Here is a 27,955-nt window from a genome sequence, read left to right as displayed (position 1 = left end):
GGCTTCCAAAGGTCATATGATGATGACATTGAGATAACATGCAGTCATATCACATACAGTGTGTGTTTGATGATCTCTGTATGTCAGTTAAAGCACAGAAAGCAATATGTGCCTGGTGTTCCCTTTGAAAGCCAGTTCTGCTTTTACTTTTTACACAATCATGTAGCATATGGTGAAATATTCTATAATAAGTGGCTACATCATTCAGCCCATTTGCAGTTTTGCACCTGTCACTCCTCTGGCCAAATATTAATGTGTGGGATGCTGTACAGCTTGTATAGCATTCTACATTCTGTGCAGATCTGCAGAAAGTTTACTAAGAAATTGGTTATCCTTTCTGACACATTCTTTTTGAAAAATTTTACTTTTTTAATAGCAAGCAGAGTCCTGCCAATCATTCCTTTTTTTTCTCCCAGGCCAACAGTGCACAGAAAGAAATCTTTGCTTGGTTCTGCTTGCTATAAATGAGGCATAAACCCTTTATCATTGAGAATTAAGAAGGAATTGAAGGTAGTTACTTTTGGCTACTTCATGGTCACTATTCTAAAAAGCCAGGAATTGTTATTTTTTATTTTACAAAAGCTTGTACAGGGACATCTAGTGGCCGAACGGGAAAATTAAATAAAATGAAGCAGCCCAGTAATAAAACAATTTTGTAGGACTCTCAGCTTGTTAATATAGTATATCTTGTGTAAAAGAATATTTACAGTTTAGTGATTGATTTGGACCCTGCAGGAGGTATTCAGATTTTCAGCACCACTGTAACATAGTAATTTGTGCTCGTCATCTAAATAGAGCAGTGTTAGGCAGCCTTGATAAATCACCGGTGCTTCCAGTTAGTGTCATTACATCACACAGTGCCCTTCATTAGTCTCCAGAGTGTTCTTCTTCGGAGGCACAGTGCAGAGAGTGGGATGATCAGATGTGATTATTATGCTAACCATGCACAGTACAAACTGCTGCTCTGTGACCTTATGTTTCATGAGCTAACACCTTTCATAGAGTATGATTTACAGGAACCTTTTCTGCCAGGTGTATGCTAATCTGCATTTGACATAATGAATAGAAAAATCATTGACATTTCTTAGACTTATTTTTTTGAGCTGAAGATTGTGACCAACCGCTGAAATGTAAAACCTTTTCTGTTCTAGTAGGTTATGCATTACACATTTATTTGCTTTTTCTTCAGTAAGCTTGTTATACACGATCGTCTTGTATAACAAGCTCATACTGATAGCAACTGCTGAAATCCAAAATACTTTCTGTTTCAGCAGGTTATGTATAACACATTAGACTTTTCTGTTCTAAAACTGGCTTGTTATGCTTTTTAGTCATTCTACTTTTCCTTGCCACAAACTTCTTGCCTACTTCAAAGTTGCTTATTGTTTGAATGTTTCCAATGTGCCCCTGAAGGTTTAGTTTGTTTTCTTATAACTACCAGTGTGCTAGTTTAATTTTCCTGGGAAATGAAATATGATATCTGATTGTTGGGAGCACAGATCCATTAACCTTATGGGAAATTATGTACAGCAACCCAGTTTTATAACCACATTCATTTTATAGAGTGCTTAGCAAAACAAAGTTCTGTTACTATTTGCTCACTGCATCATAAAAATATTTCTTTATTTTGTTTGTTTGTTCACTTTAAAATAATTAAATTGAGGCAGCTAAAAGCACACACTCTAGTTCATCCTTGGTCATCTGGTCTTAACTAGGAATGTAGGAATGCATCTACTAGGATACTTCTTTTTTCCTTGTGGGTTTTGTTCGAGCATCCTCTTTAATTCAATATATATATATATATATATATATATATAAATAAAATATAGTCAAAAGGATAATTGGTGTCAGAGAGCCCTGAGAGGCACAAATTACTCTTTGCTCAAGGAACCCCTGACAACCTCTGGGGAAACCTGGTTTGAGAAATACTGCTCTACACAAATTGCAGCCTTGTAAAAGCAAACTGATCCGGATATGATGACATGCTCCCAGCTGTAACTGTTCCATGTTGTTAGTAGACATTTCTCCTTCATTTTTTTCTACCTGCTATACAAAGCCAATTAAGTCCTTTCATCTATCGTTTGCCACTTGTGCTTTCAGTAGGGGTGGCCATCAATTGCCAGGGCAAAGCATGGGGAATGGGCAAAGTCTTTGCCTAGCTGAGTATTTCTGTTCTTGGTATAAAATCTGTCCCTTATCTTCTGATGCTGCAACATTGGAAGGGGTATTTACTGTGCTAGCCCCATCATGGCTGGGTATTTGGAACATCTGCCATAAACATTACTCATTTGTTCATAGTTGATAGCATTTTATTATCAGTTGCGGCTTATAGTGCTACATATAAACAAATGCACACTTAACGTGTTCTTAGGATTGTCTTTTCAAATTCTTCACATTTCAAATTATAACAGCAATAATATTGGTATTAGTAAATGTGGACTACTATGGTCACATAGCAATGCGTTGAGAAAGGAGGGACTGATGAGACACACATAGGGGGTAATTAATTAAGGCTGTAGCAGTGATTATCTGGGGATTCAGCTGCAGTTTCCAGCTGATGCTGGTCCAAATGTCTGTGTTGAAATTTAATGTGTTGCCCACACAGAGACTAACAGAAAGAAATATATGCCAGGTTTTTTTTGTATGTTTCTATCTTTAATGAGCTTCCTGCAATGCATTCTTTCGAATTGGATAATTAGCCCATGACCCTTTTATTCTATAGGATGCAGCTGCTACTATGAAAAGGGTGTTTGCATAATGTCAATAGAACACAGCATCCAATGAAGGTACCCCATTGGTAAAAAAAAAAAAAGGTATTCACATTGTCTAGTTTATTGTTCATTCTTTACTTTCCTGTAGGTAAATTTATTGCCACATCCAGAAGAAACATGTCTATCGAAATTGTCAGCTCTAAAATCTTTTTTATTATCTTGACTTCTGAAGCCGTTTATTAAAGGTTAACTTCTCTGTCTGTGAAGAACATACTGTGAATTGCAGTTATGATAGAAGTATACGTTCCGCTATGTTTATTTAGTTTTAAGTGCTTCCAAACTTCAGGCTCACATTTGCTTTAACAAATCGACTGCTTCCATAACTTGTAGAATAAGTCTTTGTATACCCCTTCCAGTGTTGGAATGCTACAGCCATTGTCAACCTCGGAACTGCAAATCAAGTAAAGTGAGAAGAGAACACTAATAAATTCCTCCCTGTTTCCTGCATACACTGAATTCTATTATAAAATATAATGTTTCAGAAGTTCAGCAAGGTTTTTCAGTTTATTCTTGCACAAAAGTACTGACTGATAACTTTATTTTCCTGCAGAGACCCCTTATGGCTTTAGAAGCATAAAAAACATGGGATTTGTTAAAAAGTACAGGACCTTGTAGGAATCTAGAGCAAAGTTTGCCAATATCCTTGCCTTACTTCCTTGACAGTCATCACTTCCTTGACTTGACAGTCATCACTTGTAACATTTTTTAGAAGAATGATATTTAATTGGTTGAATGTCCAGGAGTTGTGTCTGCAATTTGGAAAACAGTCAGTGAATTGTTGTACCAATTTAGATGTCTTCAGAAGTATGTCTAAACTGCTGCTGTATAGGCTTTAAGTAATTTTTGTATCTCTGTATTTCTTAGAATTCCCTTGGCTCCAACATTTGAGTCTTTAGGTTTGGGGATATTTTAAGGTTTTTTGGCTGAATTTAAATAAGTTTAAACAGTTTGTAGCTAGGTTTTTTTTTAGGATATTTGAATTTTCTCTGAAAAGATTCTGAAAAATGACTGTGACACAGTTTTAATTTGTTACTCTTTAAGTCCCTTAAAGACTTGTGGTAAACTGAAGCATTGTTCCCCTTGCTCAACCACAGTCCCTAATATTTCAATGTAACTGTATTGGAGAGGCTGGGAACTGCTGTGTGTAAGTGTTCTCATGCAACTCCACTTGCTTTGTCATTGGGATGGGGTTGCAGCTTGGTTCCTGGAAGCGACATATTGCTTTTGGTCATGTGGTTGCTTTTCCACCTTTGGAAGAACCGAATCGCCAACAGAAATGCAAGGGCAATGTGTGCAAACATGTTAACCTGTGGTGTTGTTCGGCGCTCCTGGAGGCATAGCAGCAGTGTGCTATAGCAGAAGTGGCTACCCTTGTAATCTTTGACCACAGGTCTGGAAGGTGCAACAGACAACCAATTCTGTTTTACAGTGGAACTGCCTTAACAACTTGTAACACAATATTTGTGTGTTTAAAGTAATCTGGTTTGAACCTGCAAATACAGATTTAGCTAAAGGTGCTAAAAATAATAATTTCCTAATGATTTTCATTTCCTAAGTACCTTCTTCTGCATTAGACAGCCCTGCAATGGTTGCCAATGGCAAGTATATGTATCTCCTGATCCTGGTCTGGATTCTAGGCTGTAACATGCAACCACTGCATTCCACAATTATAGCTATACCCCCTCATTGACTTCACTTACCGTAGGCCTCATCCATATTGGATGATATTGTACAGTATAAAATCATAGACAACCCAAAAGAACATTGATATGCCAGGTAATACAAGTGATCACAGAACACTCCTATTTAAGCTTAATGACACAGACTATCAAACTATAACATTCCTGCAGAGATTCCTAGATTGTATTAGTAGTTTATTGATTCAGTCTTGTCTTGCTTTGATTTGTCTAATGTCATATTACTGTATAAAATATAACCCAAAAAAATAGAAAACCTAAAATCATATTTTGTGTTTGAGAGAAGTGTTATCACAATGACTTTAGAAACATTCAAACTGGCATTGCAGACTTTGTCTTCTGAAAGTGGTAGTAGCCTGGCTGACCCCATTGCATGCAGATAAGCAAATTTTGCTGACATCAGTGACTCTGACTGATATTATTGAGGTCAGTGGGCCAACAGGACAATCAGGCAACCAACATTTTTAACATAAGATCAGTAATGACAGCCACTATATCTCTCATATAAGATAACTTGTATGTTAAAAAAGCAGCAAATGGAAAAAACATGATAGTTCTGCCATTTTTTTTTAAATGGTATCATCTGTTATTTGGGCCATACACATTTCTGAAAGCATTTGTCTAAAAAGAACAATTCTAGGTAATAAATTTGTTCCATAGGTTATCAAAAAATAGCTGTCAAAAAACAAACCTACATTTAAAATCTCTAAAGGTCTCTCCATTTGGATTCTATGGCTATAGAATCTATTCTGCAAAATTTGGATTGGTAGTTACATGGCTCCCTGTCTAAAAACTTCCTGGATAAATATAAAAATACAAGGCACACAGCATTAAAATATTAAAGTGAACCTTGTTAGGAAATGTTTATGTTCATATGTGAGCATATGTCTGTATTTAATGTTAACTGTATATGGTTATTACCTGTAATAGTAATAGTAATCAGTGTATTAATTCATTTTTATTGCACATTCATGTAGACCAAACTATCCATCAAACATATTGATTAATTATTATTATTGCACATTCATGTAGACCAAACTACCCATCAAACATATTGATTAATTAATTATTAATTATTATTATTGCACATTCATGTAGACCAAACTATCCATCAAACATATTGATTAACAGGGTTCAGAGAACTATAAAACACTGCCGGGCGTTCTTCCAAAATACTAAAAACTATTGCTTTACCACCTTAAAAACGCTTGATTACCCTGTTTACAGGGTGACAAAAGAACAAACAGCTTTGCCACCCTGTTAATAGACGTGGAAAAATGGAGGATATACTTATAGGATGGTCAGCTAATAAGATTATGTTACAGGGCATTTAAAAAATACTATATTGATAGTAAATACAGAAGAAATACCAGTTATTGTTTTCACCAATAGTTCCTCTTTAACATCAAAGTCAGCATACAGGATGTTTTCATTTTACCTTAACTACACAGACCCGTTCATATAACCATAAGTGCTCTTACTGAGGTTAGAATTTGTCGGTCATTTAGTCCTTATTCTGTCTCATAAGTGCAAATCTCTCACTGACTTGGCACAATTGCAATAGTCTGGTAACTGCTATAACTAAAATGGGAAGTTTCCACATAATGAGACATTTTGTGCTATAAATTCTATAGAGCAAGCTGTGCAGGCTTCTGGAGTAGAAATTACATGTAGTAATATATTACTGTTACCGTGATTGCTAGCATTGTAAAATTGTTTGCTCTTTTCTTAGAATGGTAACAATGGCATACAATAATGGCAGCCAATCAAATTGGTATACTGTTGAATGGACTATCACTTGTCTGACTTGCTGTGTCTGTTTCCACACAGTGCACCTAGTAGACATATGGAACATTATAGAAGCCCTTCGGGAAAACTCATTAAGCAATCTCGACCCCAATGTAGAGCTGAATGTGGCACGATTGGAGGCTGTGTTATCAACAGTATTTTACCAACTTAATAAGAGGATGCCGACCACTCACCAGATCAGCATCGACCAGTCCATCAGCCTGTTATTAAATTTTCTGTTGGCTGCTTATGATCCGTAAGTGTTTTTTTTCTCGAATATTTGTATTGCACCTGTGGGTTTAAGTAAGTGTAAAAATGTATTTAAAGATGCTTGTTTTTATTACGAAGGCTTTGAAAACATGTTGTTCTGGTTGAGTATACTGCTTCTGCATTATGGCTACGTACACACGTCAGATAATTCTTGTCCGATAATCGGGCTAGTATCGGACAAGAATCTGGCATGTGTACAGCACTCTTCCGACGTCGTTCATGGATCCATCCTGGCAGATCAACGAATGATCGTAATGGAAGTGAAAGGGAGAGAGCGCAGTGGAGTGCTGCTTTGTCATTCTCCCCATTTCCATAAAGCAGAACGACACTGTATGTTTAGCACTTGCTCAGTCTTTTTTGTTAGAAAGGCTCCTTAACAATTCAATTATTAAACGTGTTAATGTAGCCTATTAATACGTTTTTGTTTTTACAGTGCATTTAATTCAGCTTTGTGTTATGTGAACAAGTCCTTACTTATTTTCTGATGGTGAGAATAAAAGTGGAAAATATCAGCCCACCCATCCCACTGATTTAATCTGAAATATGGCAAAACATTGGTGTCTATGTCAAAACACAAAATGTTTAGATATTTGGATATATTTGGGAATCTAATTCTGACTGGTGTATCCCAGGGCAATGTTTTCTTCCACTTGTTTCACAAGATATTTTATGGCCCCGATGGTGGGATTGTCCACAGAGGTTCTCTCCTATTTAATATTTTAGATGTATTTTGCATATGCAAATGTTTCAGAACATTTTACAGAAAAATAGGAAGTGTAGCACTTGTGGTCCTCATTCTCCTACATTAAGATCCCACGTACAAATAAAATATTACACTGCCTGTACCGAACTGATGACCGAAAAAAAAATGTGTTTTACATTTTTAACCTAATGTTTTATTGTTTTGTAACCTTACAGGGAAGGACATGGTAAAATCACAGTCTTTGCTGTCAAAATGGCATTGGCCACACTGTGTGGAGGAAAAATCATGGACAAACTTAGATGTGAGTATAACAATATGCTTAAAGGTTTTTATTTTTATTATTATTCTATAGTACTTTTTGTATTGCAATATGCAAAAAAGAAAGATTAGTAGCAAACAGAAATATAAATAGTTCAATAGTCTCACTTAAGTTTGGAAAGTCTACTCTGCAAATTTCTTGGAGTCAAGCATCTCTCACTGCAATGCTTCTGGCAAATACATGAATATCCGAAGTCACCATCAGACGTTTCTGGGCCCTCCTTCCCCATGTTTCAAAGTTCCAGCATGGCAAAAGTCAAATGCATTCTGGGTTTACAAGCAAGAACAAGAGATACAAATAGAGACTGACCTTGCACTTGCATGTAGATCTCTTTTTGGGTAGCCCAGACCCAGCACTTGCACTTGACTCCCATTTTGACTAATCCAGACCCTCCACTTTCACATGGCTTCCTTACTGGTTAGCAGACCCACCATTAGCATCTGGCTAGCCAGCAAAATAACCAAGTATAGGTGGAGCCATACCCTTCACTTGAACCTAAAGCTGCGTACACACTTCCAATTTTTATCGTTCAAAATGAACGATGAACGAACGATCGATTGGGCAAAAATCGTTCGTAAAAAAAGTAACCAACGACGCCGACGGAGGGAAGTCGTTGGAAATGAACGACCGGACCGGCGGATCGGATTGGACGACGATCGTTGACCATCGTTCGTGTGTACGATCGTTCATTGATCGTCCATGGGCTGAGCATGCGTGATGAACGAACGTTCGCTCACTTCCTGTGGTGCACGTAACTTCCTGTATCGTTCAAACGATCGCATCTATTGTGTGTACAATATCTACGAACGATCGTGTCGTTATCTGTATGTACAGGATCGGTGCTATACGATCGTTCGCAGATATCGTGCAGGATCGTTCGTCGTTCGTTTACCAACGATAATAATTGGAAGTGTGTACGTAGCTTAACTCTATAACTCTATTTCAGCTTATCTGAGTCTTCACTATCACTATTGTCTGTTTCATGTTTGTTTCATGTCTGTTTTAACTCCATCTTTATCCTACCCTTTATCTCTCCTTTTCACCCTTTCTCTGTGTATCTCTCTTTTGCACCATTCTTTTACCATGTCTCCCACAAGTAAACGAGAGCAGATCAAAAATGTGGCCATCAGGGGTTGTCAACTTTTTGGGTAGTCGCTGGGCTATAATCAAATGCTTTTTTGATTTTGGCCGAGGATTGAAGTCCCTGGCCACAAGCTACATTATTTAAAATATAAGACCCTTTATACTTCCAGGCTGCCCTGCTGACCCTTTAACGTATTGATTTTACTGACAGAACAAGCATCCAGAAAGTTACGTTTTCACCTGTATTCTTGTAAAACTTAAATTCTTCTAACTTATAAAATACTCAAACCATTAAATCAGTATAACTGCTAGGAAACAAGGAATAATGTTCTTCAGATATATCTGTGTCTGTAAAGCAGTAAGTGTTTTTTAATTAGAAATGCCAGCACTGGACATGTTTTCGTTGGCATCCTTTGTATGAAATACTCATTCAAAATGGTTGCCTCTTCTCGGGGAGAGATCTTCATTATTTTACGAAGTAGTTTAGAAAGCTGCAAATTTGTCTTCAAAATTACAAGAACAATTACAGCTGAATGTATCTAACTACTAATATATTTACAATGATCTGAATAGATGAAACCCTTCACAGACAATTTACATGTGGAATGTATGACAAACAGTTTTAGTGATCACATAGCTTTGTTTTAAGTAAAAGGTGGTGCCAATTGCCTTGGTTAAAGAAAATCTGAGCAGGTTATGAATTGACCCTCTATACAAAATAAAATCCTTGTATGTTCACATCTGAAAAAAAATACTTGAGTGTGTAAATAGATTACCAGGATAGTCCAGTTATGCAGTGCTTACTCACACTGCTAAATTGGGCCCAGACAGCCTGGCCTAAATAACCCCTGGTTGAGACAGAGACAAAAATATATAACAAGCAGAATTTTACACTCTTCTTCTCTGCTCTTCTACTAATTTATACATTTTTTCTAGTGTTGTAGCAGTAAGTCCCCGTTATTCATTGTAATGATCAGTCTTATATTATGCTTAGTGTACAAAGTAATTTATGTTCTGTTTTATCCATTTCCAGATATTTTCTCATTGATCTCGGATTCAAGTGGGGTCATGCTTTATGGAAAATATGACCTGTTCCTTAGGGAGGTGCTTAAACTGCCAACCGTTGTGTTTGAAGGTCCTTCATTTGGCTACACAGAGCAGTCTGCAAAGTCTTGTTTTTCACAGCAGGTACAAAAAAACAAAACAAACAAAAAAACAGTATTTGCTGTTCATAACTAACTTCATCAATTTAATATTTTAAAATGGATGGGATATTACAAGTCCTCATATATTTTAAGAGTACCATAAACAACATTCAGAGATTAAATTCTGATGGTTTGAATTGTTACAACAATATTAGAGATTGTTCCTATGACATTTTTTTAAGTACACTGAAGGATTCTGTGATATACAGCTGCAAGAGAATCCATTTTATACAGGCCATTGAATGTCAAGGTAACTTATTGTAATGTAAGGTAATCATGGGGAAAAACCTGGAACAGACAGATAATGACTTAAAGATATATACTGAAATGAAAGGGAAAAAAATTCTGAAACAGAAAGTACTTACCTAGACCAAAATATAAAAAATAAAGGCCTTATACAGACATTCAGCCATTATCACCCTAAAATGATCTTTAGTTGACAGTGCTGCCTGTTCTGTGGAGAAGGTGGGGGGGGGGGATAAGTGGGAGGCGTCCCACTGCGTCCTTTCCTTAGCGGTCTGTCATTTATTTTTATACTCATTCTTTTCAGTTTGTAAGGACATCCTTTCACTTCCATTTTTCTTTCCAGAGAAAAAAGTACCTAATAAGCTTCACAAATGAAAAAAAAATATTTAGATATACTTTAAGAGATTTGCAACATAACCTTAAAGAAAGCAGTATGTAAATGTTGAAGTTCAACATGTTCTACTTTCTATTAGACATTTATATAGTATAGAATGTGCAGAAAATCTCTTTCGTGGATAAGCCGTCCATAATTTCGATTTATCATAGATTCCTTCCTATATAAATAAATGGAGAAACTGTCTATCCATTGTGCAGCTTCTAGATCTCCACATAATAAAGATCAGGTGAAGGACAGGTGAGCGTAAGAAAAATGTAATTTTCAATATTAAAATGTGATTGTTTCAATGTTTTTTGTTCTTCCTCTTAACAGAAAAAAGTTACCTTAAATTCTTTCTTGGATACGCTTATGTCTGACCCACCACCTCAGTGTCTTGTCTGGTTACCTCTCCTGCATCGACTGGCGAATGTAGAAAATGGTATGTAACTCCTTAATGACTGCAGCTATTATTTTGATAAATACTTAGTATATTACCATACACATGAATTCACTGGTCTGGGAGTGTTTTTTTTTTTAAAGCATATTTTGAAAAATCTCTGAGTCCTGGTCAATGCAGCACTACATTGAGCTTAGGCTAAATAATGACGTCATCCAAGGGGGTGGGTTCATGATGGCTATAATTTCACCTCTGACCCTATCTACTTTCTGATAAAATGATCAGATCTGAAATGAATGAAAGAGAATATCCCCCTCCTATTGTGTGTAAATTCCCCCACCTACTAGATTGTAAGCTCTTCGGGGCAGGGTCCTCTCCTCCTGTATCACTGTCTGCACTAGTCTATCATTTGCAACCCCTATTCAATGTACAGCGCTGCATAATATGTTGGTGCTATATAAATCCGGTTTAATAATAATAAGTATAATTAAGCAGCTGACTGAAGCCTTCTGATTATGGGACTCAGTAGGGAGTTTTTGGGGGTTTTGATCGGTTATGAAGAGATCAGATGTGTTTGTAAATGTATCTGAAAGTACAAAAGTTGTGTCATATATACAGATGACTGAGTACATTTGATCATAATCCAATCAATTTTTAATCCTTTATCTGAAAAATTGATTGGAAGGCTAGTGTCTCTTACAGGGGGGTGTGCAGTGTTTTGGGACTTCAACCAGTTGGGTCATACTGATACAGAATATCCATTGAATCAGTCATTCATTGGCAATGGATCTGCTTGTGTGTAATTATCCTTACTTTTTATTGCTTTGCATTGAGCAGGTTTTCAGATAAGTCTGGATGATAGAGTAAAGGTGTGGATATCGATCCACCATCGTTAGGTTAGCCTTCACCTAGACTTTAAATGCTTTCTTCATGCAAATAATTTTGGTACACAGGTTGATTTCTTTGCAAGTTTTCTATAGTCGTTAAAAAGAAAAAAACAAAACAAACGTAGACCAGATTTCTTTAATCGGCAGACAGTGGCAAGACCAGAAGATTAGGATATCTTTTATGGATGTTTAGTTGGGTGGTATGTGTATACAAATAGGATAAATATGTTGATTACCATATCTATACAATTTTTTCCTCCTGTAGTCTTCCACCCTGTTGAGTGTTCCTATTGCCACAGTGAGAGCATGATGGGTTTCCGCTATCGCTGCCAGCAGTGTCACAATTACCAGCTCTGTCAGGATTGCTTTTGGAGGGGACATGCCAGTGGTTCCCATAGCAACCAGCACCAAATGAAAGAGTACACATCATGGGTAAGAGAGAATTTTACAGAATTCTGAGCTGCACCATAGAAGAGGACTAATGCAGAAAGATAGGGAAAACCAGCACACTATGACTTTGGTGAGAGGGAGATTATCACTCCGATTTATAATCTATCAGCTGGTGTTTGTTTACAGATTGATGGAATAAGAGTGAGTATTTCACATGGGTTCTGTGTTCAGTTTGCCTACACATCTTGAAGGGCTTGAGCTGAAAATCAATTTAAGAAGAACTAGATTTTTTATTTTTTTGTTTGCACATTTTCATTTTATTGCTGTTCAGCTATTTCAATGAAGAAATGATACTGGGCCGAAGGTTTACAGCGCATCTTTTATTTATTTATTTATTTTTTTAATAAAATTGAAGAACAAAGGAATGTTAGTTTTTAGGTGTTGATGTATTATTATACTTTGTAACATGCTTTGTGATGATGATGTAAGTGATGTGAATTTGTAATGCTGATCTGTGGCCAAAAAAATCCCAAGAAACTGACTCACATTTTAATAAATAGAATAAATAAATGTATAACTGCTTGTTGAAAATGTTCTATGGTTATTATATAATTATTGTAAATTTCATGTTTTATAAATCTTAGCACCCTCAAACATTTGAAAGCAATTTATTTAGAAGCAGTTTAAGAATGGAATATATTAAAAGAAAATATGATGATAGTGAAAACTGAATGTTCTGTTTCTTAATGCCCAGTGATACAATGGAGCCAGAAATCTTCCTTTTGTCAGTTTAGTAACTCCTATTGCTCAGTCCAACTCTAACATGGGGTGCACTGGTATATAATTGTCATTTATCTCATTTGAGAACTCTCACATTAATATTTTTGTAACTTTTGCAAATTGAGTCTTATTTAAAAGAGGTTGAAAACAGAAAAATATTCTTCACTTTTTTATTCTTGATATTCAGAAACAAGATCACTTCTTTTGAATGATCATATTTAAAAAGTGGGAACAGGTTTTGTTCCCTGGTGGTCAGACTTGGGGATTAGAGGTACTATGATACCTATGATAATTAGCAAACAAAAACTCCCTTTACTTAAATGGACTGTTCTCCATTTTGTAATGTAATGAACAGCTGCAAATGTTTTCAACAGGATTAAACAAAACAAAAACAAAACACCACTGATTCCCATTGCAGCTTATGACATTATTTACATTTAAAATGTCAAATTCTGAGGAATAAATGGTGGTTATAAATATGGTAAATGTGACATGGTTAGTAAATGGCAATAATTATTCAAGTGATAGGCTGAAAAATTAAATGGGGACAAAATGTTCACTCTTTTGATAATAGACCCTATACTGTGTATATATTTTATTTTTGTAGTTATCTTTAAAGAACCTATTTTCCAGTTTAACAGATAAGAGACCCCAAGGAGAAGTATTCTAATAATAGGCTAATGCCCAGTTTGCCAAGCCATTTATGATAAATGCAAAAAAAATAAAATAAAGGAAATGTGGAATGCCATGCACGGAGAGACAGGACCACTAGGGGTGCTATGGCTTGCACAGAGGTGGTGTGAGCCCTGATGAAGGGCCAAGGCGCAGAGTCTAAGCAGTAACCAGGTTTTCTCAGGAGCCTTAGATGGTGAGGATGTTGCTCCGCTGGTTACTGCCAGGTTGCGGTACTTGGGCACACCAAGGTGGGCAAAACACAGTACAAAATCACAAAGCAGAAGGATAGTCGAGGAAAGCCAGGGCTGAGGCAGACAGCAAACAAGAGGGGTCAGGTCAATAGCTAGGGATCCAGGAGACAGACACCAGTGACACAGAGGCCACTGCGGGCACAGGGAATACAGGAGACACTGGAAGCAGCAGGAGGCACGGGTGATGCAGGGATGTCAACAGACAGACAGGAAGACTGGAACAGCACAGGGAAGTTGGCTGGGAGCCAACAGACTTGACCATGAGGGGTTAACACAGGAGCTGGACAAAGGAAACACTGAATTAAGCAACAGGTGTACAGGAACTAGCTCAGCAGAACTAAGGGCTTGGAAATAGTGGAGACTTGTTGCATGAACATGTAGTGCAGTGTGTGAGCTAGCTAAATAGCCAGGGCTGGTCAAGAGGCTGTTTTCTGATTGGCAAGTGGATTGGACGAAATTGATAAAGCTTGGAAAAAGAGGGACGCCCAGCGTCAGAACTGCCCACATGCGCAGGAGAGAGGCATCTGTGCTTTATTGAGGAAGAGGTAAGTGTGACATGGAAGAAGAGCCGCTCTTTCAGGCAACATAAATTCATATGAATTGTATAGGTAAATACATTCGTTAGTACAATAGAGAACAAAAACTGGTTCTGCTTGAGTTCTGCTCAAATAATTTGTGTAAAAGTGCATATGAATCTTGGCAAAACTCAACTGAATGATAAATACAGAAGGATTTCCAAACATGTTAAATCGGAAATGAATACTGAGTAAATCAAACTGTCTCTGAACCCTACGCGTTTCTCCAATCTAGCTAAAGTCTCTTATCGGTCCCCTAATGAAGCCATACGGCGAAACAAGTTAAATTCAGAGACAGTTTGATTTGCTCAGTGTTCAATTCTGATTTAACAGAGGTGTCTATCAAAATGTGTGGTAATCGTGTATTTTTACTTTACTGACACTAGTAGCTTCTTTTGAGCTTTTGGTAGTTATTAAAGATGAAATTTAAAATACACATGGAAGCCTTATACCATAGCTGAGTCATGTCTGTGGGTGTTAACTAGCAGAAATGTGTCTTCAGGTCATCACCATGGTTCCTTACATGTCCTTTCACAGATATTTTTTATTTTTATTTTTTTTTCTTCTCTTTACAGAAATCTCCAGCAAAGAAGCTTACTAATGCACTTAGCAAGTCTTTAAGCTGTGCTTCCAGTCGCGAGCCTCTGCACCCAATGTTTCCCGATCAACCGGAGAAGCCTCTAAACCTGGCTCACATTGTGTGAGTATCAAAAGCTGGACTGCTCTGCAAATATTTTCCTTCCATTAAAAGTTTGTAGGGTCAACTTTTGCGCATTATAAAAGTTTTATAATGTCACGTACCTTGGTTTTTATTCAGGGATAGCAGTTCTATAGGTTGCTGTATATTATGTGTGTATCCTTCACTGCTTGCCTGAAAACAAACTACAGCAAGTCTTTTGTATTAAATATCCTTTATGCTGCTGAGCTACATGTTCACAGCAAGGTCACCAGTGAATAAAATCTGTTTGTGTTTAGTGGTATTAAAGATTTCTTTTTGTTGTAGGAAGGGACTGCATTGTAAAAAATAAACCACTATTTAGCATACAAAAGAGCTAAATGCACTACACTGGTAAGAACATTTATTCAAGTGAGTGGAACATTTTAATTTAGCAGTAGACATTTTAAAGCTAAACTTTATCCATAGCCGTTTTTAAACAGCCACCACCAGAAGACCAGAGGTGTTTTTGTACAACAAAAGAAGAGGGGGCGCGGTAATAGTGAGTGCTATCAGTGGCGAGCGAGCAGGGAGAGCCTATGCAGGGGTCCCGAAAAAAATGAGGACATGGCATGCCGGACCCACTACACACCTGCAGATGACCTGCAGTTTTAGAAATTAAAATGATTGTCAAAGATGTGACACCGCATTGCAGAACTGCAGATTAAAAATTTTGGCTGACAAAATGTTTTTGAGTCATGCAACACAAAACATGAATATAGTTTAACAGTTTGTAACATCAGTATAACATGATCATGTTGAGTGATTTTTATATTTTGTCAAACAATATTAGCATATATCAGAACTAAAATAGCCCTGCTAAGTGAATTTAATATACAAAGCACTTATTGGAGCACCAGCTCAAGTCCCAGGAAGGCCATTGGGTGACCACACTGTATTTCAAGCCCCATTAGGAGGTCAGGTAGCAACCCGGTAATACATGTGCACAAGACTGTAAGACATTCCTTGATATTATTGGGAATAACAGTGGACACTGTAAGTGTGTTCCGCACTGTGCAGAAAAAAAACACCTTTATATTCCCCATCAGCGACCTGGAATACTAATTACGTATTGTGCAGAATAATCTACTCCGAACAGCTTTTAGTATATCAAAGATGTCTCCTTTCTCCCCCATCACCGTTACAACTCTCCAAGCAAAGAGTCAGAGTAAAGAGAAGAACAGTCTTCACTGCTGGTAACATTGCAGAGTAATGCTGCATAGTATGTAACTGAGTAACAACTTCTAGGAAGCATATTATTAATATTATTAGTAAACCATATTTTTTAGCGCCAACATATTACGCAGCTTTGTACATTAAAAAGGGGTTACAAATGACAGACATATACAGACAGTGACACAGGAGGAGGAGGAGGAGAGGACCCTGCCCCGAAGAGTTTACAATCTAGGAGGTGGGAGATTATACTGTCATGGTATGGCATGCCCCCCCACTGCTCCTATAGATCATCATTTGGATACTGATACTGAGTACTATTAGCTACACCACCCCCTACATTTGCCAAAAAACTGCCTTTTTTAGGATTCACTTGTAGCCCCTTGGTGACCCTTGGATGTGAAATAATATTGGTGTACTGATTGCAGTAATATGCCAGTTTCATGGGGATTAGATTATCCCTTACTACTAATCATTTTTAAGGATTTAGAAAATATAAACTACTGGACATAAATTTGTTGCAGTTTTAGTCTTTGCACTATGCTTTTCCCTATTTTTTATATGTTAATGTGTCATTTAAAGGCTCTGAAAATATCATATAAATGTGTAGAATCCACCTGCCCTCCTGCCATTAGTTGATCTGCGCTCCCTATTGCTTAAAATTATATTTATTTATCAAATTTAACACTGTTGGGCTACCATTTGTTTTTAAACTTTAAAATATTTGACAACAACAGTATTTCTTGATAATTGATGCCACATAACACCTGGTATGTGGCCTAACTATCTGAATTCTGTATGGATTGGGTTGAAAAAGCTTCAGCAGCAAATTAAAATTTTGGCATTGTCACATGATATAGGTTTACATTTTTTACAACAGGGTAAGTTGCGAGATCCAAATCATATCAGCACCCCATGACTATCATTGCACACTGAAAACAAAACATGGATTTTTAAAACCATTAAATGTTTTTAGTATGTTTATGTTGATTGCATATATTTTTATTCAAAACATAATGTCGTATGAAAATACAAACATCTCAGCATTTAGAGAATCACCATAAGGAAACGGATGTTCAATACAGAAAAACAGTAGGGTGATAAAATAGCAGATCCACAGCATATGAGCTAATAACTCAATATTAGGAGATAGGGGGGATAAAACCAGGGAGAGGTGACATCAAGGGGTTTCTTTTTTATGTTTTGCTGACTTCATTTATTTATGTAATCATAACAAGCTAAAAGATTTCTGTAATTGTGGGTTAGATGTTTCATTCTCTAGTGACTTACAATCCTTAAAAGCAAAGGACACATGAATAAGCAGGCTTTGAATATATGACCATTGCCCTTAAATTGCTCAGGTGACCATACAGGTCATTGAAAAGGAGAATGCTGGCACCAGGCCGGTCTCACAAAACATTTTATCTCCTGTAATTCACACATAATTCTCAGGCATTACAGGATTGCAGCTAGTGTCTGTCCCCTGAAAGCTGGCTTTTCATTTATGATGTTCATTACTTCATGGATTCCTTTTCGTTCAGTATGACCTTAACACATGCATTCAATGCCTATGCTTTAATGGGTTTTAAGGTTCCTTCAAAATCCATTTTAACTGTATGTAGCTGAGAAATGGGTTGTAAATCCAGGATTGATTTTTTAAAAGCATAACTTGTACTCCTGAAGAAAAATCCTCTGTTCATGCTCGGTGTGGCGTAAGACACCTTGTGTACACTTTCTAGATATACTATTATATTACCTAGCACTGCATAAATTATTACCACACTGTTTATAAGTAAAGATTTTAAAACATGTAAAGAAATGGAAATATTTCACACTGTGGTAAAGCTGAACTCCGAACAGATAAAATGCAAACAGTTATTGTACTTGAATTGGACTTGGTTCCAGTCTCTTGCAGTTTACTGTACAACAGGGTTTAGGCTAGACGGTTTCAAAAACGCATGTAAACGTTCCTACTTTAAAGTCTGCCTTTAAACAGCTGGAAAACATCTTTGACGCATTTTACCGCACTTTTTCCATGAATATACAAGCGTTTAAAGCTTTTACGTTATAACATAACATTGAAATCAATGGACGTGTTTACCCGCATTACCCCACATTTTATTTTTTTTTTTAAATCTTGCAAGGAGCTATAATGCTCAAAAACGTGCCTCAAGAGAGCGCCCTGGTGTAGATTAGCCCATTGGAATGCATGGGAATTTCAAACATGGGCTTTTAAAGCCTCAGGTTAAATGCTGGGGAAACAGTCCTTGCAGACCCAGCCTTAAATATGCAGAGCCAGAGTGCCAGAGAAAGTAACTATTCCATGTGTTACTTGGATCTTCTTTTACTATCCAGCCACAGATTTGGGAGTATGGAGGAGGCATTGAAAGTGAAACTGAGCATTGAAAGATTAAGTCCCATCACTTGTTCGACACAGCATGTGGGGCAGAGCTGTGTAAATCTTAGGATTGCATGGATAGAAATACAAATTGTTTGACAAGTAAAAGGAAACAACTATGTTGTTGTAGTTTCTGGCCCTTTAGAAAACCTTCTCCAAAAGCTATTAGTTTAATTTTAAATGTTGGGAAATACAGAAGGCTTTGGGTGACTCTACACATACCTTTGCATTGCAACTTTTCAGATGTATTCTATTCCAGATGCACTGTAATAAACCCTATCATCAATCTCCTTAAAATGTCCAAATTGTTTCCACTTGTATCGCTGTGTTAGGTTTTCCATATTAGTTAAAAGAAGCCAACCTGACGAGTATAAACATAACAGCAGCAAGGCAAATTAGTTACTGTATGAACATTTGTGCATTTATGTTGTAAATCTGGTCCGGGATTCCAAACATTTGCTAGCAAATAGCAAATGACTTTGAATAAATCCATTCCAGGTTTGCTGAATCAACCAGCTTCACTGATGAACATGTATCCTCTCCAGCCTTGGAGAGCTTTATTAAATCAGGTACAATAGGTTTAATAGGTGCTAATGCCACATAAAAGCAAATGTACAAAACAGAAGTGTAATACAAAACGGTTAGCAGAGGTCCAGGCACTTGTAGCCTTTTTATTATTTATTTTGTATGCTGTTGTTTATAGTAGAAGGATAATCTTTAGGCAGACTGTGGGGCAATATGTTACATTTGAGTTATTCTATGTTGTTAAACACAAACTACAATATAGTTATGTCCAACATCCAACCATATATACACACTTATATGTGTTTTTAATTTTATTGCTGCAAAAGGGACACTTGGTGAGTATTGTGATGTGTTATGCATATGGTGTATATTCACTCATTGACATCAAATCATTTGTACATTGAGTTCAACAATTATTCTGTAGTAATTGTATTGTATAAAATGTTTTAGTGGAGAATTTTTGTTTAAAAGGGACACAGGAATGTGTTACAAATCTGTTTTTTTTTTTTAGTTTTGATTTGTGAGAAATAGTTATAGGGCAAGCAGGACCCTTATGGACCCTTTTTTTTTTCTTTTATTTTATATAATACTAGCATTGTAGAGGTTGCATGTTGTGAGGGTTACAAAATTGTTTTGGCAGCAAATAGTATTTTTTGTATTTCTAGACTTGCAGTACATTAGTATTGTAGAGGCATTTGGTTTATATAGTAGTTTAGGAAATTATTCAGACCCCATTCACTTTTCTCAATTTTGATATGTTTCAACCTGATTCTTCAATTGTTTCTTTTCTCATTCATCTACACTCTATTTTATAATTAGAAACCAAAAACAAAGTTTTTTACAATTAGCTTAGTTTTTAAATACATTTATTATCACATTTACAAAATTATTCAGACCCTTTACTTATTACTTAGCTAAAGCACTTTTATCAGCAATTAAAGCCTGGAGTTATTTAGGGTATGATACAAGAAGAATTGAACACCTGGATTGGGGGATTTTCTCTCAAGTTCAGTCAGGTTGGTTGGGGGAAGCCATATCCCTCCAGAGATGATCAATAGGGTTCACAGTGTTGTCCCTAAGCCACTCCTGTGTTGTTTTTGTTGTGTGCTTTGGGTCATTGCTATGTCGGAATGTGCTATATAACAAAATTGTAGATCAATGTCAAACTGACAGTGTGGACCTCAACATGCACAATGCTAAGTGCCTATTATTGAAACTATTAAGAAAAAATGTTTCCCTCTGTCTTCCATAGGCCTCCCAGACCAGTTACCAGCATGAATGACACAATCTTCTCCCACTCTGTTCCCTCAGGAAGTCATTTTGCAAACAAAATGTAAGTACCTTTAAATGTTGACAGGCAAATCTAAAAATATAGCTGTGTAACTTTGTCAAAGCAATCTGTTATTTGGTTAAAAGCAAAGGATGTGTATGGAGTGTATCCAGAACTACAAAACTGATTACATTTATATATAGCACATACAATGTGTTTATTGTCTCAGCCAAAAGTAAGCTAATGTATCTGCCAATTTGATTTGTCTATTTAAGCTTGTAAGTAACACCATCATTTGATGAACTAATGCAGCATTCACTAGTGAAGTGACATTGGTGAATCTTTAATTAATTAATTATTTAATTAATTAATCTTTAATTAATAAATGAATAGTTGGCTTTCAATCTAAAGTGATAAATATTCACCTTTATCTAACTGTACTGTTCTCAAACAACTTTACAGTTATGTAAAAGTTGATGCAGCTAGCACATTTCCAAGCATGATGACTAAACTATGAGTTGACTGCTTCTAATGAAATCACTATGGAGACTGCATGCTTGCTATAAGTAAGAAAAGCATAAAGCAACATAATGTCCATGATCCCATACCAGACCTGTTAAGAGTTCCTCATAAACATACTGTAGTCGTGTGCCAGCTGGGAGATTTAAAAGAACATTTTAGCTAGAAGAAATCAGTAAGCATGGAATTGGTACAAAAACAAAATGTAACAATGAAGATAAAGTAGGAGGAATAAAGCAGTTATGGAATAAGGAGGTTAGAGGTTAGAAGGATGGAAGAGGAATGATGCGGTATGATGGAAGAGGAATTGAGCAGTATGATAGAAGGATAGAAGAGGAATGGAGTAGTATAATAGAAGGATGTAGGATGAATGCATCAGTATGATAAAAAGATGGAAGAGGATTGAAGCAGTATGATAGAAGAATGGAAAAGGAACGGAGCAGAAGGATGAAAGAGGAGTGAAGCAGTACAATATAAGGATGGAAGAGGAATGGAGCAGTATGATAGAAGGATGGAACAGGAATGGAGCAGGAATGGAGCAGTACGATAGAAGCATGGAAGAGGCATGGAGCTGTATGAAAGAAGGATGTAAGAGTATTGTAAGTATGGAAGGTGGAGGTAAGAGGAAGGAACTAAAAGGAATAGAGCAGGTATGGAAGAAGGAGGAAATAAAAATGCAGCAGTATGGAAGGACGAAGTGATAGCAATGCTGCAGTATTGAAAAAAAGAGGCAGACATGGAACAGAGTGGTACAGAAGGTTGTAGCAAGTAGATTTCAAAGATGGCAAAAAAGAGCATGGACGATAGAAGAAAGACATAGAAGCAATAGTAACGTAAGAAAAAGTAAAGAAGCAGGAAGGTATTAAAAATGGGTAGAAAATAGAAAGGAATCCTACCAGGGAAAGGAAAGATTCTTATCAATTTTGATACCACTGCCAAGCCTATTTCTGAAAATTCAAAGAAAGAAGGCTTTTTTGGCAGTATAAAAACAAAGAAAAGCTTTTACTGAGCATAGATAATTCTATATACTAAACAATTACATACTATACATTATACTAAACAACAATTGTACTTTTTGGATACTTTTAGTGTAGTGGAATAATTGTTTAGTATAGAGAGAATTATCCATGCTCAGTAAAAGCATTTCTTTGTTTTTATGCTGCCAAAAAGCCTTCTTTTGCCTTTCTTTCCTTTTCTAGTATTGAAAAAAATGGGTGGTAGGAAAGGAGCAGTAAAAATAAAGACTAAGCACAGGAAGAAAGTAGTGAAATCAAAAGTATGGAAAAGGTTCATTTTAAAGAGAAATTGAATATAAAGAAGCAATTGAATTTGTGAGTTGTAGCAGGATGGAGATGCCATTGTTAGGAGGCACAAGGTTATTAGAAATACTGATGTAGGACTTACAGTGTATAAATGAATAATAGCCTAAAATGGACACTGGACTGTACTACTTACTAAAATGGACACTGTACTAATACTTACTATGTTAATTAACAGTGTTTTGTCTTTTGAATTTTTTTTTTACACATACTCCTCAAACATGCATGTGACTCTTACAGCATAATTGCAGACTCCATTGTTTGACTCATTCAGGTTACTTGACACTGTAAACCTAACTAGCCCTGTGACAGATGAGCATTCTCTGATAAAGCTGTATGTAAGCCAACTGCAGAGCATTCCACGGTCAGTATGCAAAAACTAAATACTAACCAAGCTAGTGCATTAGGCTACATACTAAACCATTTAGAAAATTCCTAGGTTCAGTGGATTAATTTAGTCTGTGATCCTAGTAGTTTCTCTCTTGCAACAATACTTAGGACTGCATGGCAATTTGGCTTTAGTGTAGGTGTGCATGCCAAATGTGTTTTTGTCCCTTATTTATGTAGAAAACATTTGCTAGTATTTATTTTGGTCAGTCTAGGAACTCTAAAAAGGTAATGAATATAGAACCTGCAGTTTTAAGGGATGTGTATTTTTTGTAGGTACGACTCTTGGGGGCCTATTTATAAACAATTTGGAAAGTGATCTTTTCAACAAAAGTGCTTGTCTATTCTTTTCAAACTGAGATAGGTGAACCTACAAAGTAAAAAGGATTCTAAACAGGGATAACAGTAGAAACTATGACAAAAAGAAAAAGCCCCCAAACATAGACGCAGACAGCAGTAAAAACCTTTAGAAGGGTTGCAACACTTTTTCAATCTATCCGAATCTAAAAGAAAAAGTTTGCGTTTGTGGTTATTTTCTAACAGTATTTTAGCATAAGCATTTCTGATCATTTATGTTTGTATTAATTACTGACCTTGCTATAGTAAGAAGAACCAGGGTTTGTGCTACAAAGATACATCAAATTTTGTGATCTTTTGTTTTTAACATTAAAAGGTACATGAAAACTACTGTCATACACTTCCTATACAATAGTCTATGTGACTGTCTAGAAATACACTGTGCAAACTGACCTAATATTGTTGTATAAGATTTAAAGTGGGTGTGGAATTGAGTAAAATGTTTTAAACTCTGTTTATGAAAAATGCCACTGGGTGATTTGCTGCCAAGGCATTTAAAGCAATCCAACCCAAGCTATACGGATCCGCTATGACCTAATGAGAAATGTTATTCATTAGTATTGAATATAATGTGTCATCTTGATACAAATACCATAGGTGCCCAGCAAAGGAGGATGCGGCACCAGGAAAGGTAGAATAAAACAACACACTGATTAATAACTGAATTATGTGACAGGAAGAAGAGTATAACCAGGTAGCAAATGTCTTCTGTATCCGAGACTGCTGTAAACCAGATAAAGGTACAGCCTGGTTACTAAATGGAAATAGCTATTTTCAGTGTTCTTTACATTGACTGACCGAATAAGCCCTGCATGTGCACCTTTACTTCAAAAATGAAAATGCAAGTTGATCTGGAATCATAGTTTATTTGTAAAATAGAACAGTTTTCGTTTGTAAGTGTTCAGATAAAAGGATGTGCTGTTATGTGAATATCTTCTAAAAGAACATTAGAAGGAAACCACTTTAAAATGTATTACTGTAGGAGTAACCAAATGTATCACATTTACTGGATGATTTAGAAGACAAGCTGAAGTCATTGGCAGAAAATAGCTTTCTCTCTTTTTTTATACTCCGCAAAGCAGCATCATTATATGTTTTAGTCTTGCTTGGATAAACATTGCAGACTGAGTCTGTTCTGTATCCAAACTTCTTTCTGTATTATATTTAATGTGGCATCTGTTTCTACTGCATTTATTTAAAGCCTGTTACTCGCCTTTCTTGAATATACCAGAAAACTTCTAACAAAGTGTGTCACACAGGTTTTATTCTTTCTTTGTGCCTTTGTTGTTATTGCTATGTCTGATTCCCAGGTCTTCCCAAAAGACCTCAGAAATAGTACAGAGCCAACAGCTGGCTAGGGCTGCTCCAGCTTTGCTGAAAGGCAAAGGGTAAGTTACAAGTGTGCAGTGCAAAATTTTACAGTTGGACAACTAACAGCCTCCCAGAACATGCAGTGGTTTTTAGTTCCACTAATTAAGACTAAAATGATATTTGCGTGATGCAATTTTTTATTAATAATATTGCAATTCTGATTTAAAAAAAAAAAGAAAGTTTTCAGAACCAAATATGAGCATATACAGTTAAACAGTGCAGTATATATAGCATCCAGTACATATTCAGCACTGGTCTGACTTCAGCATAGTAAATTCCAATTGGTTACTAAGGATACTTTACTTTGATCCTTGCCCAGTAAATTGCATAAGCCTACTAGGTCTTCACTATTTACTGCTTGATGGAATTTAATTCAGTCTATTACAATGCAATGCACCCCTAGAAACATATGACCAATAGCTTTAGTATAGGCTTTATCTCTTAAGATTTTGTTATACCTGTGGTCAATAATACCTGGGGAAAGCGAAAAAAACAAAAACAAACATCTATATATAATGCAGTCTGTAAATACTTTTACAACAACTGTTTTTTCTCCTTGCTGAAGGTAAGTTTTAATATATACAGGTCCATCTCATTTAATTAGATTATCATCAAAAAGTTAATTTATTTCGATTGAATTTATAGTAATTCAGTTCAAAAAATGAAATCCTAGAATAATTACACAAAGAGTGATATATTTCAATTGCATATTTCATTTCAGTTTGCTGAATAATGCCTACAGGTAATAAAAACAAAATTCACTATTTCAGAAAAATTAGAATATTACAGAAGACCAATAAAAAATGGTTTTGGATGAATTACTGCATCAATGTGGTGTGGCATAGAGTTGATCGCCCTGTGGCACTGCTGAGGTATTATGAAGCCCAAGATGTTTTCATAGTGGCCTTCAGCTTGTCTGGATTTTTGGGTCTGGTGTCTCTCATCTTCCTCTTGACAATACCCATAGATTCTCTATGGGGTTTAGGTCAGGTGAGTTTGCTTGCTAATCAAGTGCTGTGATACCATGGTGAATAAACCAGGTATTTGGTACTTTTGGCAGTATGGGCAGGTGCCAAGTCCTGCTGGAAAATGAAATCAGCATCTTCATAAAGCTTGTCAGCAGATGGAAGCATGAGGTGCTCTTAAACGTTCCTGGTAGACAGCTGTGCTGACTTTGGAATTGATAAAACACAATAGACCAACACTATCAGATGGCATGGCTCCCCAAATCAACACTGATTGTGGAAACTTCACACTGGACTTCAAGCAACTTGAATTCTGTGCCTGTCCACTCTTCAGGCTATGGGAATTTGATATCCATATAAAATGCCTAATTTACTTTCATCTGAAAAGAAGACTGGACTACTGAGCAACAGTCTAGTTGTTTTCTCCCTGGCCCAGATAAGACGCTACTGAGGTTGTGTCTCGTTCAGAAGTGGCTTGACACAAGGAATGGGACAGTTGTAGCCCATGTCGTGGATAGATCTGTGTGGTGGCTCTTGAAGCACTTACTCAGTCACAGTCCACTCCTTGTAAATCTCCTCCAAATTCATGAATGGAATGGAATTCACCATACTCCCAAGGCTGTGGTTATCCCTGTTGCTTGTGCACCTTTTTCTGCCACATTTGTTCCTTCCACTCAACTTTCCATTATTATGCTTGCGGACGGCATTCCATGAACAGTGAGCTTCTTTAGCAATGACCTTTTTGTGGGTTACCCTCCTTGTGGAGGGTGCTAATGACTGTCTTCTGAGCAACAGTCTTCAGTCTTCCTCATGACTGTGTGGCCTACTGAACCAAGAGACCATTAAAAGCCTCAGGACACCTTTGCGGGCATTTTTGGGTTCATTAGCTGAGTGGTATGAGCCACCATGGGCGCGTGATTTATTGGAGCTCTCCAAGGGTGGAGAGGATACACTTTTATCAGTGAACCTGGGTGATCTAGTAAACCTGGAATCGATCTGGTCCAGGATTCAAACATTTGCTTGCAAAAAGTAAATGACTTTGAAGAACTCCATTCTTGGTTTGCTGGATCACCCATCTTCACTGATGAAAGTGTATCCTCACCAGCCTTGGAGAGCTTTATTAAATCAGGACCTAAAAGTCTACCACATTGAATTTTTTCACAATATTCTACTTTTCTGAAATACTGAATTTGGGGTTTTCATTACCTGTAGGCTGTAATCAGCAAATTTATTTCATGAAATGAAATAAACTTTTGAAGTATATCACCCTGTGTGTAATGATTCTATATAGTGTTATGCGTTTTCACTTTTTGAATTGAATTACTGAAATAAATTAACATTTCAGTTATATTCTGATTTATTAAGTTGCACCTGTATGTGTGATAAACAAGCGATTCTGACTTATTCTGGGATGGGCATTCCCATTTCTGATTATTGATTGAAATACCACACATATTCTGCATGCTTTGCTCTGGAAACAAACTCACAAATCCAATATTTTATCTATGCTGAAAGGATACAGTGTTAGGGTAAACAGTCAGGAGAGAGAAAATTCTTTGTGATTTCTTATGTTCTTCGAGGACTTAGATAAGTGATTTCTGTCCCTGAGTTCCCAGGTGTATGTACACACTGCAAAAACTGCATTATTTTTATATAATTTGTGTCCCTGCATAGTATATTTTTTCTCTGTGTTCTAAATCAGGTTGTGCTTATTTACTAGAAGAGAAAAATAAAATAAGAATTCACAGCACAATCATTTTTTTCCAGCTTTTATAGCTGGTGTTTGCAGCTGGCTGAGCTTTTAATTTGATTAAATTAGGCTGGTACACAAATTTCCTTATTTTCAAAGTAACTAGTGCATGCATCTTCTATTTTGCTGAGAGGAAGGAGAATGTAGTGCATGTTTTTCTTTTCTTATTCTGCCCTTTTAACTTCAATCTATCCGGTTTGTGGCACTCACTTATTTTTTTGCTATTTCTCTTTGCTTGGTAAAGTTTGATATATTTTCCAAACATTCTCTTAGGTTGCATTACAGCCTGGATGTGGCAGACAGGCTGGCTGATGAACATGTTCTTATCGGGGTATATGCCAACATGCTCCAGAACAACCTTTCACGGTTAGTTACGGCTTGGCATGTCACTTGTTTTCACACAATATAAGCTGTAGCCTATGCAGCTTACTTGCTGAGCAAACATAGCTGACTGGATCACACAATGACAATATATACTGAATGATAGATGCAATAAAAAATTGTTAGTTTGTTTCTTACTTGACATAATAAAGAATCTGCATGGTGTTCATAAAGCATCTGAAGTCTCCCTAGGCTCTTGCTGGAGTTTCCTCGATATACCTGGGTACTATGGTATGGTGGTAAAATAATATATAATCTTCTGTTTTCATTATATCAACATTGTATTGTGAAACAGGCTGCTATTCTAAGGGTTGGCAAATGAGTGTGCTTGCTTAGTTGTATTTTGCTTACAATGACAAAATACCTTTGTGCATACGTGTTACATTGTCTGTGCTTTAAGAAACCCTGGTAA

General features: G+C 36.5%; 1 protein-coding gene across 13 annotated transcripts in view; it reads left to right on the top strand.

Annotated features, from left to right (window-relative positions):
- The window catches only part of DTNA (dystrobrevin alpha), a 135,349-nt gene that overhangs the window by 82,167 nt on the left and 25,227 nt on the right, over positions 1 to 27,955 (top strand). For 9 of the 13 annotated variants that reach the window (XM_072411257.1, XM_072411253.1, XM_072411254.1 and 6 more), the window contains exons 4-12: positions 6,299 to 6,512; positions 7,445 to 7,530; positions 9,665 to 9,819; positions 10,792 to 10,897; positions 12,008 to 12,174; positions 14,989 to 15,113; positions 20,477 to 20,557; positions 24,387 to 24,464; positions 27,436 to 27,528. In XM_072411257.1, coding sequence (XP_072267358.1) covers positions 6,299 to 6,512; positions 7,445 to 7,530; positions 9,665 to 9,819; positions 10,792 to 10,897; positions 12,008 to 12,174; positions 14,989 to 15,113; positions 20,477 to 20,557; positions 24,387 to 24,464; positions 27,436 to 27,528 — 1,105 coding nt within the window. Of the gene's footprint in view, positions 1 to 6,298; positions 6,513 to 7,444; positions 7,531 to 9,664; positions 9,820 to 10,791; positions 10,898 to 12,007; positions 12,175 to 14,988; positions 15,114 to 20,476; positions 20,558 to 22,606; positions 22,697 to 24,386; positions 24,465 to 27,435; positions 27,529 to 27,955 lie in introns of all 13 variants that reach the window. The other 4 variants (XM_072411259.1, XM_072411262.1, XM_072411263.1 and 1 more) reach the window with 2 other exon arrangements.

Source organism: Pyxicephalus adspersus, chromosome 5, assembly GCF_032062135.1.
Source record: "Pyxicephalus adspersus chromosome 5, UCB_Pads_2.0, whole genome shotgun sequence".
Taxonomy (NCBI): Eukaryota; Metazoa; Chordata; class Amphibia; order Anura; family Pyxicephalidae; genus Pyxicephalus; species Pyxicephalus adspersus.
Note: the sequence above shows the minus strand (reverse complement) of the source record. Positions and strands in the feature narration are given on the sequence as shown.